At 42.7% G+C, this 18,850-nt stretch overlaps 1 protein-coding gene across 1 annotated transcript in view; it reads left to right on the top strand.

Moving 5' to 3' along the window:
- The window catches only part of RND2 (Rho family GTPase 2), a 153,845-nt gene extending 135,723 nt beyond the window's left edge, over positions 1-18,122 (top strand). The window contains exons 4-5 of the mRNA XM_077252048.1: positions 4,704-4,838; positions 17,385-18,122. Coding sequence (XP_077108163.1) covers positions 4,704-4,838; positions 17,385-17,633 — 384 coding nt within the window. The 3' untranslated portion in view covers positions 17,634-18,122. The remainder of the gene's footprint in view (positions 1-4,703; positions 4,839-17,384) is intronic.
- Positions 18,123-18,850: the final 728 nt, after the last annotated feature.

Here is an 18,850-nt window from a genome sequence, read left to right as displayed (position 1 = left end):
CGGCCGGAACTCCGCCCCCACCTCCCCGCACTTCCCCGCACCTCACAATGGGGCAGCGGATGCGCTGGAAAAATGCATCCGCTGCCCCCGTTGTGCTGCGGAGACAACGCTAGCGTCGGGAACCTCGGCCCGACGCTAGTGTGAAAGTAGCCTAAGAGAAACTCTTCTGGCAGTGGTTTATCCCCTGGAGAGCAAAAGGACAGTCCTTTGGAAATCCTTATAGTCCATGAGCCGGGCCAGATATCGGTACCACCCGGAGTGACTAATTTTCTTTGGTATTTTTAGGTAGATGCATGTCTGTAGTTTATTTTTTGATATGATAGCCCTTACATATACGTAGCTTATTAACCCCTTCAGCCCTAGGCCTATTTGTACCCAAGTGCCTAAGCCAATCTGACCTGTGCCACTTCATGGGCTAATAACTTTGGAACGCTTTCACCTATCCAAGCCATTCTGAGATTGTTTTCTCGTGACATATTGTACTTCACGTCAGTGCTAAATGGGAGTCAATATATTTTACCTTTCTATATAAAAAAATGCTAAATATTCGGAAATTTTGGAAAAATCGGCAATTTTTTAACTTTGAAATTCTCTGCTTTTTACAAAAATACTGATACCCCCCATAATAGTTATTAATTTACACTCCCCACATGTTTACTTCATATTGGCATCATTTTGAAAATGAAACCTTATTGTTTTACGACGTAATAGGGCTTATAGTTTTATGCGCAATTTTTCACATTTACAGCAAAACCCACTTTTCAAAGGACCAAGTCACTTCTGAAGTCACTTTAAGGGGCTTACATAACAGAAACCACCCATAAATTACCCCATTTTGCAAACTACACCCCTCAAGCTGTTCAAAACTCATTTTTAAAAACTGTTAACCCTTTAGGTGTTCCACAGGAATTTTAGCAGAATGAAGGCGAAATTTCAAAATTTCATTTTTTTTCCAGATATTACATTGTAATCCAATTTTACCTGCAACCTAGCAAGGGTTAACGGCAAACCCAAACTTGGTTACCCTAATTCTGCAGTTTATAGAAACACCCCACATGTACTCGTAAACTAAAGTATGGGCACACAGCACAGCTCAACACGGAAGGAGCGCTATGTGGTTTTTGGGTGGCGGATTCACTGGAAGAAATCTAGGGGGCCATGTCACATTTGAAGGCTGCCTGAGGTACCCCCACAGTGGAAACCCCAAAAAGTGACCCTATTTTGGAAACTACACCCCCAAGGAATCTTTTAGGGGGTATAGTGACCACTTTGACCCAACCAGTGTTTCACAGTAGTTGGAAACACTTGGTTGAGAAAATGGAAAAAGTTTATCTTGAGACCCTCAGAAATGAACAACTCTCAGCATTCTGGATGTCATACTTGGACATGGTCGAGACCATGCTGGCCCTGGTTCGAGCTTCAAGAGAAGGCAACTGGATGCTTCACCTAGGAGCAATCCGACAGATGATACCATGGTGTTTTGCCTATGACAAGGTCAACTATGCCCGATACCTAACCTATTACTATGCCACAATGTCTCGGCTGCCCATAGAACACCCAGAGGTCCATGAATACTTCATGCAAGGTGGCTTTTCGGTCCAGATCGGTAGCAAGAATCCTTTTGGACGAATTCCTGTGGACCAGACCATTGAAGAGACAATCAACAAAGACACCCAGACACCAGGGGGCACAAAAGGCTTCAGCCTCAAAGTTGGAGCTGTTTCCAGGTTCTACCTGACATCAGAGTACCGCAGTATGTACTTGAGGCAGCTGAGGGCCCTGGTAGGCCAACAATATACTGACTTCAGCCATTCAGACCTACAGGTGTCTAGGATTAGAAGAGATGAAGCCGATGTCCAATCTTTCGTTCAACTGCTGGAGACAGGTTGGGTGAACCCCTTCAACAAAGAGCATAATGGTGAACTTATCAGTTTGTCAACAGCGACTGTAGCACCACCAGATGTAGCCAAAGACCTTCAAGGGGCATACAGTATAGGAGAGGATGCATATCAAACATTCAAGGATGAGCGTTTGGGTACCGATAAGCCAACTACATTGTTTCATGACAAGATGACGAAGAACAAACTTAAAACGTTCTCTAACATCCAAATGAAGACACGCAGACAAGGTCTTGGCAAGGAGGTAATTTTGAAGGCTGACAGAAACCTATTTGGCCAGATGATACTTGTAGCTGAGAACAGAAAGCTACAAATGAGTGATGTCTTGACTCATCCCCTGGGTCCATTGCCATGGGCACTTGCCAATGGTGATGGGTCTATCCGCAAGACCAACAAGGCTGCCCTCGCAAGGGAGTTGGAGAGGAATGCTCGTCCTGCAGAAGTGATCCCCGAGCCCTCTGCAACCATCATTGATGGGATGAGCCTGGTTCAGAAACTGAAGGGAAACAATGCAACATTTGGCCAGCTAGCAGGCACAGCAATGAGTCGCGCTATCCATGAGGGTGCTAAGAGCAAGCGCATTTATATTGTCTTTGACGTCTACAAGGAGACATCCATCAAAGATACAGAAAGAGTCAACAGATATGAAGGCACAGGGATCCATTTCAAGAACATTCAACATGGGCACAACATCCAGCAGTGGAAAAAGCTTCTAAGTAGTTCCTCCAACAAGGCAAGTCTCATAAAGTTTCTGGTAGAAGAATGGAAGGCGAAACACCACAGGGAGAAGCTTGAGGAGAAGGAGCTGTATGTCACATGTGAGCAGCTCTGCTTTAAGATCACCAAAGAACAGTGGGAAGAGGCTGCTGACCTTAAGTCAAATCAAGAAGAAGCAGACACACGCCTCCTTCTCCATGCTCTTCATGCAGCAGAATCTGGTTACAAGTCGGTCATCATCACTTCGGAGGATACTGATGTCATGGTCCTGTGTCTGGGCATGTGCCACAAAATCCCATCCCACCTGTTCCAGAAATGCGGTACACAGAACCGGACAAGATTCCTGGATATCACCACTCTGAGCCGAACATTGGGAGGCAGCGTATGTGATTCATTGATTGGTATGCATGCATTTACAGGCTGTGACACCGTCAGTGCATTCGCTGGCCGTGGGAAGATGACGACACTCAAGCAGTTGAAGATGAACAAGACATACCAGGATGCCTTTCAGGAAGTTGGTCGTTCATGGGAAGTGTCTACCGAACTTTTTGAGAAGTTACAGGAAATCACCTGCCACATGTACCTGCCAACTACCCAAACAACTGAGGTAAACAGGCTCCGTTATCAGCTGTTCTGTGCCAGACGTGGAGTGGTAGAGTCAAGTCAACTCCCTCCTTGCCAGGACTGCCTTTTCATGCATGCACTGCGTGCAAACTACCAGGCTGCGATCTGGAGGAGAAGTCTGCAGAGCCAGCCATGGGTTGCAAACCCAACAGACTGCGGTTGGATGATAGATAACGACGGAAAGCTTGTTGTCAAGTGGATGCAAGGGGCACCAGCACCAGAAGCTATTATACAGCTACTGTCCTGCAAGTGTGTGCGGTCATGTGAACTTCCTCAGTGTACTTGCCTCAGCAATGGCCTGAAGTGCACAGACATGTGCAGATTACAGACATGCCAGAACAAGGGTACTGAAGACGAGCCAGTAGAACAACAGTCAGATTCAGAGTCCGATGTTGAAGATATTATGGAGTAACATATATATATATATATATATATATATATATATATATATATATATATATATATATATATATATATATATATATATATATATATATATATATATATATATATATATATGCACATGACATGTTCAGTGTGTATTTACATAACTTGGATTAAATTTTGTTACAAATACTACATCTAGTCACTCCGGGTGGTACCGATATCGTCATATTTGGTTCTTGGCTCATGCTAAAATTCCTGTGGAACACCTAAAGGGTTAACAGTTTTTAAAAATGAGTTTTGAACAGCTTGAGGGGTGTAGTTTGCAAAATGGGGTAATTTATGGGTGGTTTCTGTTATGTAAGCCCCTTAAAGTGACTTCAGAAGTGACTTGGTCCTTTGAAAAGTGGGTTTTGCTGTAAATGTGAAAAATTGCGCATAAAACTATAAGCCCTATTACGTCGTAAAACAATAAGGTTTCATTTTCAAAATGATGCCAATATGAAGTAAACATGTGGGGAGTGTAAATTAATAACTATTATGGGGGGTATCAGTATTTTTGTAAAAAGCAGAGAATTTCAAAGTTAAAAAATTGCCGATTTTTCCAAAATTTCCGAATATTTAGCATTTTTTTATATAGAAAGGTAAAATATATTGACTCCCATTTAGCACTGACGTGAAGTACAATATGTCACGAGAAAACAATCTCAGAATGGCTTGGATAGGTGAAAGCGTTCCAAAGTTATTAGCCCATGAAGTGGCACAGGTCAGATTGGCTTAGGCACTTGGGTACAAATAGGCCTAGGGCTGAAGGGGTTAATAAGCTACGTATATGTAAGGGCTATCATATCAAAAAATAAACTACAGACATGCATCTACCTAAAAATACCAAAGAGAATTAGTCACTCCGCTTGGTACCGATATCGTCAAATTTGGTTCTTGGCTCATGGACTATTATAGATATCAGCAAGTTCGGCCATCTTTGTGTATGTGTGTCTTTAGAGAAATACAGCATTATATGATATGAATATCTAAATATACAACCTCTCTTGTGACCTGATTACTCTTCTTATTCCACAGTGGCAAGGTGAAACTCAGGAGTTCTGCCCAAGTGCCAAGGTCATTCTTGTGGGCTGTAAACTTGACATGAGGACAGATCTGAACACTTTACGGGAATTGTCCAAACAGAGACTTATCCCAGTCACACACGAACAGGTAAGTCTCTTCAAAGGATACCAATATGTGGAAAACATTTATGTACAGTATACCATTCACAACCTCAAAACTAGCTACAACTGCAAGATTTCCAGAATAATAAAAAGAGATCTGTATAAAAAACTCAAAAAGCTACTTCAATAAACATAAAAAATGCACTCCTTTACTTCTATGCTTAGGTATGATCAGTTGAAGTTAAAGGCCCAAAGAATAAGACCCTGTCTGTACACATTGATAACTGATCGTTCGGCTGACAGCTATGTCTCCCAACTCCTCCTTACAAAGGAGAACGTTCTCTGAGCGAGTCAATGCCAGACTACTCTGGCAGCGACTTACCTTGATGAGAGCAAAAGAATTGGTAGTCTGCAGTCAGAAGTGCCGAATCCTCAGTGTTGAGGCCTCCATTCACATTAGGGTGTCAACCGATATCCGCTTGGTCAACTTTAGTTTAAAGGGATTGTCTGGTACGTTATATTGATGGCCTATCCTTACAATGGGTCATCAATAACTGATCCTTTGGAGTGCAACACCCGTCAATCCTGCTGATCAGCTGTTCTAGGTGGTGGATGAAAGTGATCACTTGCAGAGCGGAACTACACAGTTCCATCAACTGTTTAGTGGATACAGCCAGGCACTGCAGATCCACACTTATTCATTTGAATAGGGATTAATGTGCAGTACCTGGCCACGACCACATTGCTCCACAACTGAGCACATTCGGCCACCCCTCCACTGAGAACAGCTGATCAGCGGAGGCGCCAGGTGTCGCACCTCTACTGATCTGATAGTGATCTATTCTAAGGATAGGCTATCAATATCAAGCACTGGACAACCCCTTTAATGTTTATGGGGCCTTTAAAACTTGACCCACAGAATTATGTATGGACCTCACAGTAAGTATTTTGTTTATGATGCTATTTTATGCTAGAACACTAGTAAAATAACGATAAATGTACAGTGTATACGTGCTAAAAATAGTAAGGTTAGAGATGGGATTCCTGGTATGACATGTTCCTAAAATGGACTGACTCGGCCAGTGTTTACACAGTTCCCACACTTCATTCCTTCCATGTCCTAATCCACATCCTCTCCTGCCCTGTGCACTAGACGTTTACATTCCCATAGATTAAACGGTCTAAAATCGTGTTTTCTTCAGCCAGTTCACAGCAGACTAAACAAAAATGACAAAGAGAAAATGTTGTTTATGTGTACGGAGGGGAAAATGAATTTGTCGAGATTCTGCCTCACAGGCAGTGCCGTAATTTTAGTAGTTGCCCGAGTAGCGGGCTTGATGATAAGATCAGCCGAACTGCAGCCACTACTAAATCAGGTTTCAATTTAATAATTGCTGATTATTGACAGAGAAGTCTCTCTTCACATCAAGAAGAATCAACTTTTTTTTTTCTGTCTGACTACTGGTGCCATGTCCACTTACAGTTGTGTGAAAAAGTGATTGCCCCATTTCTGATTTCCTATTCTTTTGCATGTTTGTCACACTTAAATGTTTCAGATCACCAAACAAATATAAAGATAACACAAGCAAACACAAAATGTAGTTTTTAAATGAAGGTCTTTATTATTAAAGGGATTCTATCAGCGGGATTGTGCTGAGTAACCTACAGACAGCGCCAGGTCCACGCCGTTATAATGATTACAGTGATACCTTGGTTGATGAAATCCGTCTTGTGGTTGTTGTGTAATCTGTATTTTCAGTTTTGAGTTAATGATATGCTCGTGAGTTGGGGCAGCCTGTGGGGGGGTCTTCATGTGGTTCTCTGCTTAGATATTCATGTGTATGGCTTCTGACCTGTCCTTAAGCAGAACACCAAAAGAAGACCGCTGCCACAGGCTACCCCGGAGCACGAGCATATGATTAACTCAAAACTGAAAATAAAGATTAAGCAAAAACCACAAGACGGATTTCATCAACCAAGATATCAGTTTAACCCCTTCCCGACCCATGACTCCACATAGGCGTCATGAAAACCCGTGCCAATCCGACCCATGACGCCTATGTGGCGTCATGGAATGATCGCGTCCCTGCAGATCGGGTGAAAGGGTTAACTCCTATTTTACCCGATCTGCAGGGAGAGGGGGAGTGGTGCTTCAGCCCAGGGGGGGTGGCTTCACCCCCCCGTGGCTACGATCGCTCTGATTGGCTGTTGAAAGTGAAACTGCCAATCAGAGCGATTTGTAATATTTCACCTAAAAAACAGGTGAAATATTGCAATCCAGCCATGGCCGATGCTGCAATATCATCGGCCATGGCTGGAAAACCTGAAGTGACCACCCCCCACCCCACCGATCGCCCCCCCACCGCTCCGTTATGGGGTCCGGTCCCCTCCGTCCTGTGCTCCGCTCCCCCGTCCTGCTGTCCGCTCCCCCTGTCCTCCGATCACCCCCCCTGTGCTCAGATCCACCCCCCCCACCACCCCTTCATACTTACCGATCCTCCTGGTGTCCGGCTGTCTCCTCGCTGGGCGCGGCCATCTTCCAAAATGGCGGGCGCATGCTCAGTACGCCCGCCGGCCGGCAGATTCCTTACAGGTACATTTTGATCGCTGTGGTAGGTTCTACCACAGCGATCAAAATAAAAAAAATAATAAATAAACCCCCCCCTTTATCACCCCCATAGATAGGGACAATAATAAAATAAAGAAAATATATATATATTTTTTTCCCACTGTGGTTAGGGTTAGAACTAGGGTTAGGGTTAGAACTAGGGTTAGGGTTACGGGTAGGGTTAGGGTTATGGCATGTGCGGATTTGGCAGCGGATCCGCAGCGGATCGGCCGCGGATCCGCAGCGGATCGGCGGCGGATCCGCAGCGGATCGGCGGCGGATCCGCAGCGGATCGGCCGCGGATCGGCCGCGGATCCGCAGCGGATCGGCCGCGGATCCGCAGCGGATCGGCCGAGGATCCGCAGCGGATCGGCCACGGATCCGCAGCGGATTGGCCGCTGCGAATTCGTAGCAGTTTTCCATCAGGTTTACAGTACCGTGTACACCTATGGAAAACCAAATCCGCTGTGCCCATGGTGCGGAAAATTCCGTGCAGAAACGCTGCGTTGTATTTTCCACAGCATGTCAATTCTTTGTGCGGATTCCGCAGCGTTTTACACCTGTTCCTCAATAGGAATCCGCAGGTGAAATCCGCACAAAAAAACACTGGAAATCTGCTGTAAATCCGCAGGTAAAACGCAGTGCCTTTTACTTGCAGATTTTTCAAAAGTCGTGCGGAAAAATCTCACACGAATCCGCTACGTGGGCACATACCCTTAGGGTTAGGGTTGGAATTAGGGCTAGGGTTGGAATTAGGGTTACGGGTGTGTTGGGGTTAGGGTTGTGGTTAGGGGTGTGTTGGGGTTAGGGTTGGGATTAGGGTTATGGCTACAGTTGGGATTAGGATTAGGGGTGTGTTGGGGTTAGTGTTGAAGTTAGAAATGAGGGGTTTCCACTGTTAGGGCACATCAGGGGTCTCCAAACGCAACATGGCGCCACCATTGATTCCAGCCAATCTTGCATTCAAAAAGTCAAATGGTGCTCCCTCCCTTCCAAGCCCCGACGTGTGCCCAAACAGTAGTTTACCCCCACATTTGGGGTACCAGCGTACTCAGGACAAACTGGGCAACAACTGTTGGGGTCCAATTTCTCCTGTTACCCTTGCAAAAATAAAAAATTACTTGCTAAGACATAATTTTTGAGGAAAGAAGAATTATTTTTTATTTTCACGGCTCTGCGTTGTAAACTTCTGTGAAGCACTTGGAGGTTGAACGTGCTCATCACACATCTAGATAAGTTCCTTGGGGGGTCTAGTTTCCAAAATGGGGTCACTTGTGGGGTGTTTCTACTGTTTAGGCACATCAGGGGCTCTGCAAATGCAACGTGACGCCCGCAGACCATTCCATCAAAGTCTGCATTTCAAATGTCACTACTTCCCTTCCGAGCCCTGACGTGCGCCCAAACAGTGGTTTACCCCCACATATGGGGTATCACTGTACTCACAACAAACTGGGCAACAAACATTGGGGCCCAATTTCTCCTGTTACCCTTGTGAAAATAAAAAATTGCTTGCTAAAACATCTTTTTTGAGGAAAGAAAAATGATTTTTTATTTTCACGGCTCGGCGTTGTAAACTTCTGTGAAGCACTTGGGGGTTGAATGTGCTCATCACACATCTAGATAAGTTCCTTGGGGGGTCTAGTTTCCAAAATGGGGTCACTTGTGGGGTGTTTCTACTGTTTAGGCACATCAGGGGCTCTGCAAATGCAACGTGACGCCAGCAGACCATTCCATCAAAGTCTGCATTCCAAAACGTCACTACTTCCCTTATGAGCCCCGGCATGTGCCCAAACAGTGGTTTACCCCCACATATGGGGTATCAGCGTACTCAGGAGAAACTGGACAACAACTTTTGGGGGCCAATTTCTCCTGTTACCCTTGCAAAAATAAAAAACTCTGGGCTAAAAAAATATTTTTGAGGAAAGGAAACACATTTATTATTTTCACGGCTCTGCGTTATAAACTTCTGTGAAGCACTTGGGGGTTCAAAGTGCTCACCACACATCTAGATAAGTTCCTTGGGGGGTCTAGTTTCCAAAATGGAGTCACTTGTGGGGAGTTCCTACTGTTTAGGCACATCAGGGGCTCTGCAAATGCAACGTGACGCCCGCAGAGCATTCCATCAAAGTCTGCATTCCAAAACGTCACTACTTCCCTTCCGAGCCCCGGCATGTGCCCAAACAGTGGTTTACCCCCACATATGGGGTATCACCGTACTCAGGAGAAACTGGACAACAACTTTTGGGGTCCAATTTCTCCTGTTACCCTTGCAAAAATAAAAAATTCTGGGCTAAAAAAATATTTTTGAGGAAAGGAAACACATTTATTATTTTCACGGCTCTGCGTTATAAACTTCTGCGAAGCACTTGGGGGTTCAAAGTGCTCACCACACATCTAGATTAGTTCCTTGGGAGGTCTAGTTTCCAAAATGGGGTCACTTGTTAGTGAGCTCCAATGTTTAGGCACACAGGGGCTCTCCAAACGCGACATGGTGTCCGCTAATGATTGGAGCTAATTTTCCATTCAAAAAGCCAAATGGCGTGCCTTCCCTTCCGAGCCCTGCCGTGTGCCCAAACAGTGGTTTACCCCCACATATGGGGTATCATCGTACTCAGGACAAACTGGACAACAACATTTGGGGTCCAATTTCTCCTATTACCCTTGGAAAATTAAAAAATCCTGGGCTAAATCTCATTTTTGAGGAAAGAAAAATTATTTTTTTATTTTCACGGCTCTGCGTTATAAACTTCTGTGAAGCACCTGGGGGTTATAAGTGCTCACTATGCATCTAGATAAGTTCCTTGGGGGGGTCTAGTTTCCAAAATGGGGTCACGTGTAGGGGAGCTCCAATGTTTAGGCACACAGGGGCTCTCCAAACGTGACATGGTGTTCGCTAACGATTGGAGCTAATTTTCCATTCAAAAAGTCAAATGGCACGCCTCCCCTTCCGAGCCCTGCCGTGCACCCAAACAGTGGTTTACCCCCACATATGAGGTATCAACATACTCAGCAGAAATTGCCCAACAAATTTTAGGATCCATTTTATCCTGTTGCCCATGTGAAAATGAAAAAATTGAGGCTAAAAGAAATTTTGTGTGAAAAAAAAGTACTTTTTAATTTTTACGGATCAATTTGTGAAGCACCTGAGAGTTTAAAGTGCTCACTATGCTTCTAGATAAGTTCCTTGGGGGGTCTACTTTCCAAAATGGGGTCACTTGTGGGAGCGCTCCAATGTTTAGGCACACGGGGGCTCTCCAAACGTGACATGGTCTCTGCTAGCGATGGAGATCATTTTTCATTCAAAAAGTCAAATGGCGCTCCTTCCCTTCCGAGCCTTACCATGTGCCCAAACAGTGGTTTACCCCCACATGTGAGGTATCATTGTACTCAGGAGAAATTGTCCAACAAATTTTAGGATCCATTTTATCCTGTTGCCCATGTGAAAATGAAAAAATTGAGGCTAAAATAATTTTTTTGTGAAAAAAAAGTACTGTTTAATTTTTACGGATCAATTTGTGAAGCACCTGGGGGTTTAAAGTGCTCACTATGCTTCTAGATAAGTTCCTTGGGGGGTCTAGTTTCCAAAATGGGGTCACTTGTGGGGGAGCTCCAATGTTTAGGCACACGGGGGCTCTCCAAACGCGACATGGTGTCCGCTAAAGATTGGAGCCAATTTTTCATTCAAAAAGTCAAATGGCGCTCCTTTCCTTCCAAGCCCTGCCGTATGCCCAAACAGTGGTTTACCCCCACATATGAGGTATCAGCGTACTCAGGACAAATTGGACAACATCGTTCGTGGTCCAGTTTTTCCTTTTACCCTTGGGAAAATAAAAAAATTGTTGCTAAAAGATCATTTTTGTGACTAAAAAGTTAAATGTTCATTTTTTCCTTCCATGTTGCTTCTGCTGCTGTGAAACACCTGAAGGGTTAATAAACTTCTTGAATGTGGTTTTGAGCACCTTGAGGGGTGCAGTTTTTAGAATGGTGTCACTTTGGGGTATTTTCAGCCATATAGAACCCTCAAACTGACTTCAAATGTGAGGTGGTCCCTAAAAAAAATGGTTTTGTAAATTTTGTTGTAAAAATGAGAAATCACTGGTCAAATTTTAACCCTTATAACTTCCTAGCAAAAAAAATATTTGTTTCCAAAATTGTGCTGATGTAAAGTAGACATGTGGGAAATGTTATTTATTAACTATTTTGTGTCACATAACTCTCTGGTTTAACAGAATAAAAATTCAAAATGTGAAAATTGCGAAATTTTCAAAATTTTCGCCAAATTTCCGTTTTTTTCACAAATAAACTCAGAAATTATCGACCTAAATTTACCACTAACATGAAGCCCAATATGTCACGAAAAAACAATCTCAGAATCGCTAGGATCCGTTGAAGCGTTCCTGAGTTATTACCTCATAAAGGGACACTGGTCAGAATTGCAAAAAACGGCAAGGTCATTAAGGCCAAAATAGGCTGGGTCATGAAGGGGTTAATTAGTATTCAGAAATACCCTGGTTTAGGAAAAGAGGGAAAAAGACAAATGCGGTGCTTCCTCTGAGTGTAATACATTTTTAACAACAGTAACAAAAAAAAAAATCTTTTAGTTGTGGTTATGCTCACCATTAATCAGTAAGAAACGCTCCCTTTAAGGGAAAAAGAAATCCCAACCTACAGGGCTTTGTGTGAAAAAGTGATTGTCCCCTAAATCTCACCTTGCAGCAACAACTCCAATCAAGCATTTGTGATAACTGGCAATGAGTCTTTTACTACATTCAGGAGGAATTTTGTCCCACTCATCCTTGCAGAATTGTTGTAAAGCAGCCACATTGGAGGATTTATGAGCATGAACCGCCTTTTTTGAAATGCCACAACATCTCAATCAATCTGTTTAAGGTTAGGACCTGGCCACTCCAAAGTCTTAATTTTGTTTTTCTTAAGCCATTCAGTGATGGTAGTGCTGGTGTGTTTTGGATCATTGTCCTCCTGCATAACCCAAATGCGCTTCAGTTTGAGGTCACAAACAGATGACCGGACATTCTCCTTCAGGATTTTTTGGTAGACATCCGAGTTCATGGTTTAATTTACCACAGTAAGTCTACCAGTTCCCGAAGCAGCTAAGCAGTGCCAGATCATCACACTATCACCACAATATTTTACTGTTGGTATGATGTTCCTTTTCTGAAATGCTGTTACTTCTACGCCAGATGTAATGGAACATACACCTTCCAAAAAGTTCAACTTTTGTCTCGTCAGTCCACAGAGTATTCTCCCAAAAGTCTTGGGAATTATCAAGATGTTTTCTGACAAAACTGAAACAAGCCTTTATTTTCTTATTGTACAACAGTTGTTTTTGTCTTGGAACTCTACCATGCAGGCCAATTTTGTCCAGTCTCTTTCTTATGGTGGAGATATGAACACTGACCTGAACTGAGGTGTGCAGTTCTTTGGTGGCTGTGGGTTCTTTTGTGACCATTTGGATCACTTTCGGGGTAATTTTGGTCAGCCAGCCACTCCTGGGAAGGTTCACCATTTGTGGATAATGGCTCGCTGGAGTCCCACTTTAGGCTACGTTCACATTTGCGTTGTGCGCCGCAGCGTCAGCGCCGCAGCGCACAACGCAAACAAAAACGCGGCAAAACGCACGCTAAAACGCTGCGTTTTGCGCCGCATGCGTCCTTTTTGACCGAAAGTTGGACGCAAAAAAAATGCAACTTGAAGCGTTTCTTGCATCCAACGCTTGCGGCCATGCGGCGCAAAACGCAGCACAACGCATGTCCATGCGCCCCCATGTTAAATATAGGGGCGCATGACGCATGCGGCGCCGCTGCGGCGCCCGACGCTGCGGCGCTGACCGCAAATGTGAACGTAGCCTTAGAAATGGCTTTATGACCTTTTCAAGACTGATGGATCTCAATTACTTTTGTTTCTAATTTATTTCCGAATTTCTTTGGATCTCTGCATGATGTCTGCGGAACATTTGGTATACTTCACTTTGCCAGGCAGGCCCTATTTAAGTGATTTCTTGATTGAGAACATGTGGCAGTATTCAGGCCTGGGTGTAGATAGGGAATTTGAATTCCACTTTCAAAACATGTGGTAAACCAGTTAATTTATGTTTTTAATGTGGAGGCAGTCACTTTTTCACAGAGCCCTGTAGTTTTGGATTTATTTTTCCCTTGATAATAAAGACCTTCATTTAAAAACTGCATTTAATGTTTACTTGTGTTTTCTTTGTCTAATATTTAAAGTTAGTGATCTGAAACATTTAAATGTGACACACATGCAAAAGATTAGGAAATCAGGAAGGGGGCAAAAAAAATTTCACACAACTATACATTTCAACTTATAAATGACCCCATTTCCTTGGTGGGTACAGTATCTATATAATATCTATACAGTCCAAACATGGCAAGATTGGCCTGATTCATTATTTATGGCTTTATTAGTAGTCATTTCATTTTTTAACCAGATTTAATGACAGTTGATGTGGGCAATGACCTAAAGTGACCACATCCCAACTTTGTACAATTAAGGGTGTTTAGAAATCTGTGGCTTGGATACTTTAAAGTTTGTCAGTTAGCAAGGCCCCATCAACTAGTTTCTCTCCTATATTATTCCAGGTAATAGTCATCCCCAGACCAAGTGCATGATTTGGCCCAAAAATGTTAGCCAGTAGTAGAAGTTTAAACTGGTAGATGAGGAGTTCTGCAGTACATTTACAGTGGAGACGGGATTTCATGAAATTCCCTCCACTATGCTGTAACATCTGGACGCTGCGTGTTTGATGCTGCGGCTCAACGCAGCGTCAAACACGCAGCGTTTCCTGAACGTGGAAACATACCCTTAAAGGGAATCTGCCACATTGAATATGCAGTCTGATCTGCCAACAAAACATTATAAACACTGACCTAGAGATTACGATCAATCACAGATTAGGACTACCCCATGACGGCCAATCCCAGAATTAGAGGGGATGTCAATGATTGGAATACCAGTTGTACAAAATCTTTTCACACAAGTCTATATATCAATCAGTTCATCTTGTACTACCCGTAGATTTCCGAACTGATAGTTTGGGGAGCTCAAAAAGATGCAATGAATGCAAATTTCAGATTTTTGTTCTCATTTCCTACAATATATCCTCCAATTAATATTTGATTGTTATAATATATAAAAACATATTCCCCTCGAAGCGAAGCTCCAGTGAAAAATTGTCTAATTATATATATAATCCTGTTCTTGCCAATGAAATATTATTTCATTACAGTATACACTTGTATTTTCCTCTTGCCTTAATAGTTTACATAAAATGCTACAAAATATAAAGGCTTAATTGTCTTGTAAGGTATAAAAGTCTGTTTTGTATTTTTTTAATGATATTGGTGAGATATAGTGAAGTTAGGCTTGATGCTGTATATTAGAGTAACTTTATTAACAGGCATTGCCTCACGTGTCATACAACAGTAGAGAAATCAAATTGAGATGCAATTGTTGCCGTTCATATTTTTAGTTGTCTATTCACTATAAACCTCTACTTCTCCTAATGCGTCCCTCTATTTTGCACTGGCTTCAGCTAAGTAATTTACATGCCTGAACTGGTCACTGCCTCCCACAAGGTAAACATACTCATCTTCTGCTGTAAATTGTAAAGTGATCCTGTCTTGCTATGAAAGGGCTTTTACACTGCATATTGAACAAGCATTGCTAATATCGCTTGTTTCACAATTATTTTGCCATGTAAACAGGCTCATAATCACACAATCAGTAAGCAAAACACTCCTTCATCGGATAAAATGATCTTTATGTGCATTATGAAAAATCATTGTTCTTGGTGGTGCATCATCCTTTGTAAACAGAATCCGGACTGCCAAGAACCATGACAGCCTATGCGCACTCAGCAATCTAGTGTATATTGCTGTGTGCTCATCATTTACTTTGGTTTGTGTAAACAGGCAGTCAAACCATTGGTCATATCGTAGCACTGATCGTATAGTGCCACCAGTTAGTCCATGTAAACGGACCTTCAGAATGCACTTTCATGTTAATTTATAGGGAGGTTCCGATGCATGACAAAATAAAAGATAGCTTAAACTGAATGTCTAAAATATATCAATCTAGTTAAAGAAGCACTCCCATCAGTTTTTAGCCTCTTATTTAATAAATTGCAGTTATCATCATATTATATAGCACAATGTACCTACAATTGCTCATTTTGCCCTTCTACTCTAGTTAACTTCTCTTTTTCATTAGGTCTAGGAAATCTTGTGATTTAAAAACAGATTAGCTGAATCCTTCTAAGCTCTATGTAGAAACGAGGTCTTTTGTATCTGAATGAGTTATCCCCTTCTTCAGCTACTGACCCAGATGCTCTGCTTCTCCCCCAGCCAGGGACTTTTGCAGTGATTAATCATGCAGGGAAAAGACACTCCCTGTTTCTGCATAGTCTTTACAAGGATTCGGCTAGTCTGTTTTTTAATCACATGCTGTGATAGACCTAGTGGAAAAGAGAAGAATTAGCTGGGCAAAAAGGCAATATGAGTAGAAATGGGTGAACCCAAACAGTACCGAACATCATGTTACTGTTGGGGTTCGGCACCCCAAACATCAGGTGTTTCCCACACTGTTATCTGTATGACAGCGAGAAAAACACCGGTGGCTCTGATTGATAGTAAGATTATTACTGCCCGTCAGAGAGCTGCTTTTCCCACTCTGTCATATCACAGCGCAAGCTAGTAGCTGTGACTGGTAGAAAAACGTTTGCTGCTGGTCACAGGCGTTGGCTGATGAGGGTACTACTCCTATCAGAATATGCCTATCGGTGATACCAGCGAGAGCAGGCAGTGCTGATGGGAGTATTCATCAGCCGGTGGCTGTACTATAAATAAATAAGTGATGTTGGGCCTCTTCTATTTTTGATAACCAGCGGAGGCAAAACTGACAGCTGTGGGTTGCAACCCTCAGCTGTTAGCTTTATCATGGCTGGTAGAATAGTTGGGTCCCACATCGTTTTTTTTTTTTTTTTTAATTAAGTAAATAATAAAAAAAAAAGACGTACCACCCATTTTTTGACAACCACGCAAGCTAAAGCAGACAGCTGGGGGCTGGTAAAGGGCCATGGATATTTCCCCGCATCCTACAAAATAGCAGCCCGTAACCACCCCAATTATGGTGCTTTGCCTGGCTCTTCCCACTTGCCCTGTTGCCTTGGCAAATGGGGTAATATTTGTGAGGTTTATGTCAGCTGTTCTATGGCCGCTAACATCAAGCTCACAGGTTAGTAATAGAGAGGCGTCTATAAGACGCCCCGGTACTAACTCCAAAGTTAGTGTAAAAAAGACATATCCATAATAAAATCCTTTTATTTTACCTGTCCCACATGAAGATAATCCATACTGTCCCACGACGATCCAGATGATTTGGATAGCCTCCTGGAGTGTCTAGCGCTGAGCTGCTATGAGAAAGTTCACTGGAATTCAAACCTGATGAACTCGCTTACTGCGCGGCTTGCTGCATGAGAAAGTTCTTACTCAGCTAGCAGTGCCGTAACTGAGTTCACCGGGAGTTAGCTATAAACTCCAGTGAACTTTCTCATGGGAGCTCAATGCTAAACACTGCAGGAGTGATTACGCTCTTGTCAATGTGATCCGGATGATACCTCTCCACTACCAACCCCCGAGCTTGATGTCACCTGACAATACACCATGACAGGGCAAGTGAGAAGTGCGAAGTTAAGCACCAGACTTGGCACATCTTATTGATGTGCCATTTCTGTGGTGGCTAGGGGCTGAGGTTCTGGAGGTTATACAGGTGGAAGTCTGGGGGTCATATAAGTATTTGGGGAATGCAGCACAGGCGCTGAATAAGGTCATAGTTTTAGTTGATATGACAAAACTGGTGACAGGTTCCCTTTAATAAGGTATATGGACAAATGGTATATACTAATGTATGGCTGTTTTAAGGCTATTAATGGTTTCCCTCTTATTCCAGGGTAGCACTCAGGCCCGTCAGATTGGAGCTGTGGCTTACGTAGAATGTTCTTCGAAGGTGTCTGAGAACAGTGTGAGGGACGTGTTTCACGTGACCACCTTGGCTTCTGTTAACCGCGTTCACAAGAACCTCAAACGTAGCAACTCAAAGAGGGGACTGAAACGTGTCTCTCAGCTGCCTGGACGGACTGAACTATTAAGTGAGACAGAAATGCGGAAAGACCGTGCTAAGAGCTGTTCCATTATGTGAAAAATGTGCCTATTGGCTGTATATAGTGCGTGTAGAGGCTCCACTCTACACGGTAATATGGGCATCCAATCCACAGAAATGGCAGATTTTGCTTTGGCCATATGTCGTGTAACCATAGTTAGATGCCGGCCTGTGACTGTTACAGTTATTTCTGGATTGCCGTAGGAAAAAAACTTTGAAAATGCGAGTCAATGGCGATATACACAAATTAACAAGTAACGGCGCATTAAGAGTTTGCTTTCGTCCTGCTGATTCTGTCCCCATCGATGTATTTATATGCGCACAGTTCACGCCCATTGTACAGAGCATAGAGGAGGCATCTGTGTGAAGCCTATGTAACGTGTGTATATATGTATGTATGTTTATATGTATATATACACACATAGAAGACGCACATTGTGTTATGGAGGGGTGTGGAAGGTTGTCGGTTTGAGAATTGAAACATTGTTGTAATCCAAAATTATAAATAAAATCAATTTATTGTTACAAGATTGCTTCTTCACCATTTTTTTTGTTCAAAGCCTAAACTGGATACCAAGTGTAGATGCACACAACATATCTAAATCTTCATGTATAAAAGACACGTCCATAGGGAGTTTTAATGTTTCCTGTCCATATATACCGGTAGATCAATTTATGCCTTCATCTCTTGTAACAAACTGGTGATGCATTTCGAGATGACATTACAAATCTGACATATATAATCTTCACATGAATTTACTTCTGATCCCTGGTACCCATACTCTGGTCTCAGGAGTCTAATTTTCTCACATTGTATATTAGTCATGTATACTACATATATTTTATTATTATATTTCATGTTTATAGAAAATCATCGACCTTGTCTGACTCCACAATCTAGACTCCAAATCCCTCTTATTACCAACCTCTGTATTTGTACAAGGTCACTTGCAACTTTCTTTCCCATAGGAAACTGTGAGAACATTGTGACTCCATATGTCTAAATACTCTTAGCCGAAAAACATTTTTTTTGTACACGTGACTCCACTGTAAACAAGTATTTGTCAAAACCATGGGGCAGATTTAATAATGCAATTACCGTACATGATTTTTGTTTTCCTTAATGTTGCTAATGGAGTGGTTGATATTTCTGTGGAAAATGCAGTGTAAAAATCAGCAAAGGATCTTCTGGAGGGTCCGGGAAAAGGCATATGTTCCCTTAGAGTTTTTTTTATTTTTTGTGAGTTAATTGACAA

This window comes from Ranitomeya variabilis, chromosome 4 (assembly GCF_051348905.1).
Source record: "Ranitomeya variabilis isolate aRanVar5 chromosome 4, aRanVar5.hap1, whole genome shotgun sequence".
In the NCBI taxonomy this organism is placed as follows: Eukaryota; Metazoa; Chordata; class Amphibia; order Anura; family Dendrobatidae; genus Ranitomeya; species Ranitomeya variabilis.
Note: the sequence above shows the minus strand (reverse complement) of the source record. Positions and strands in the feature narration are given on the sequence as shown.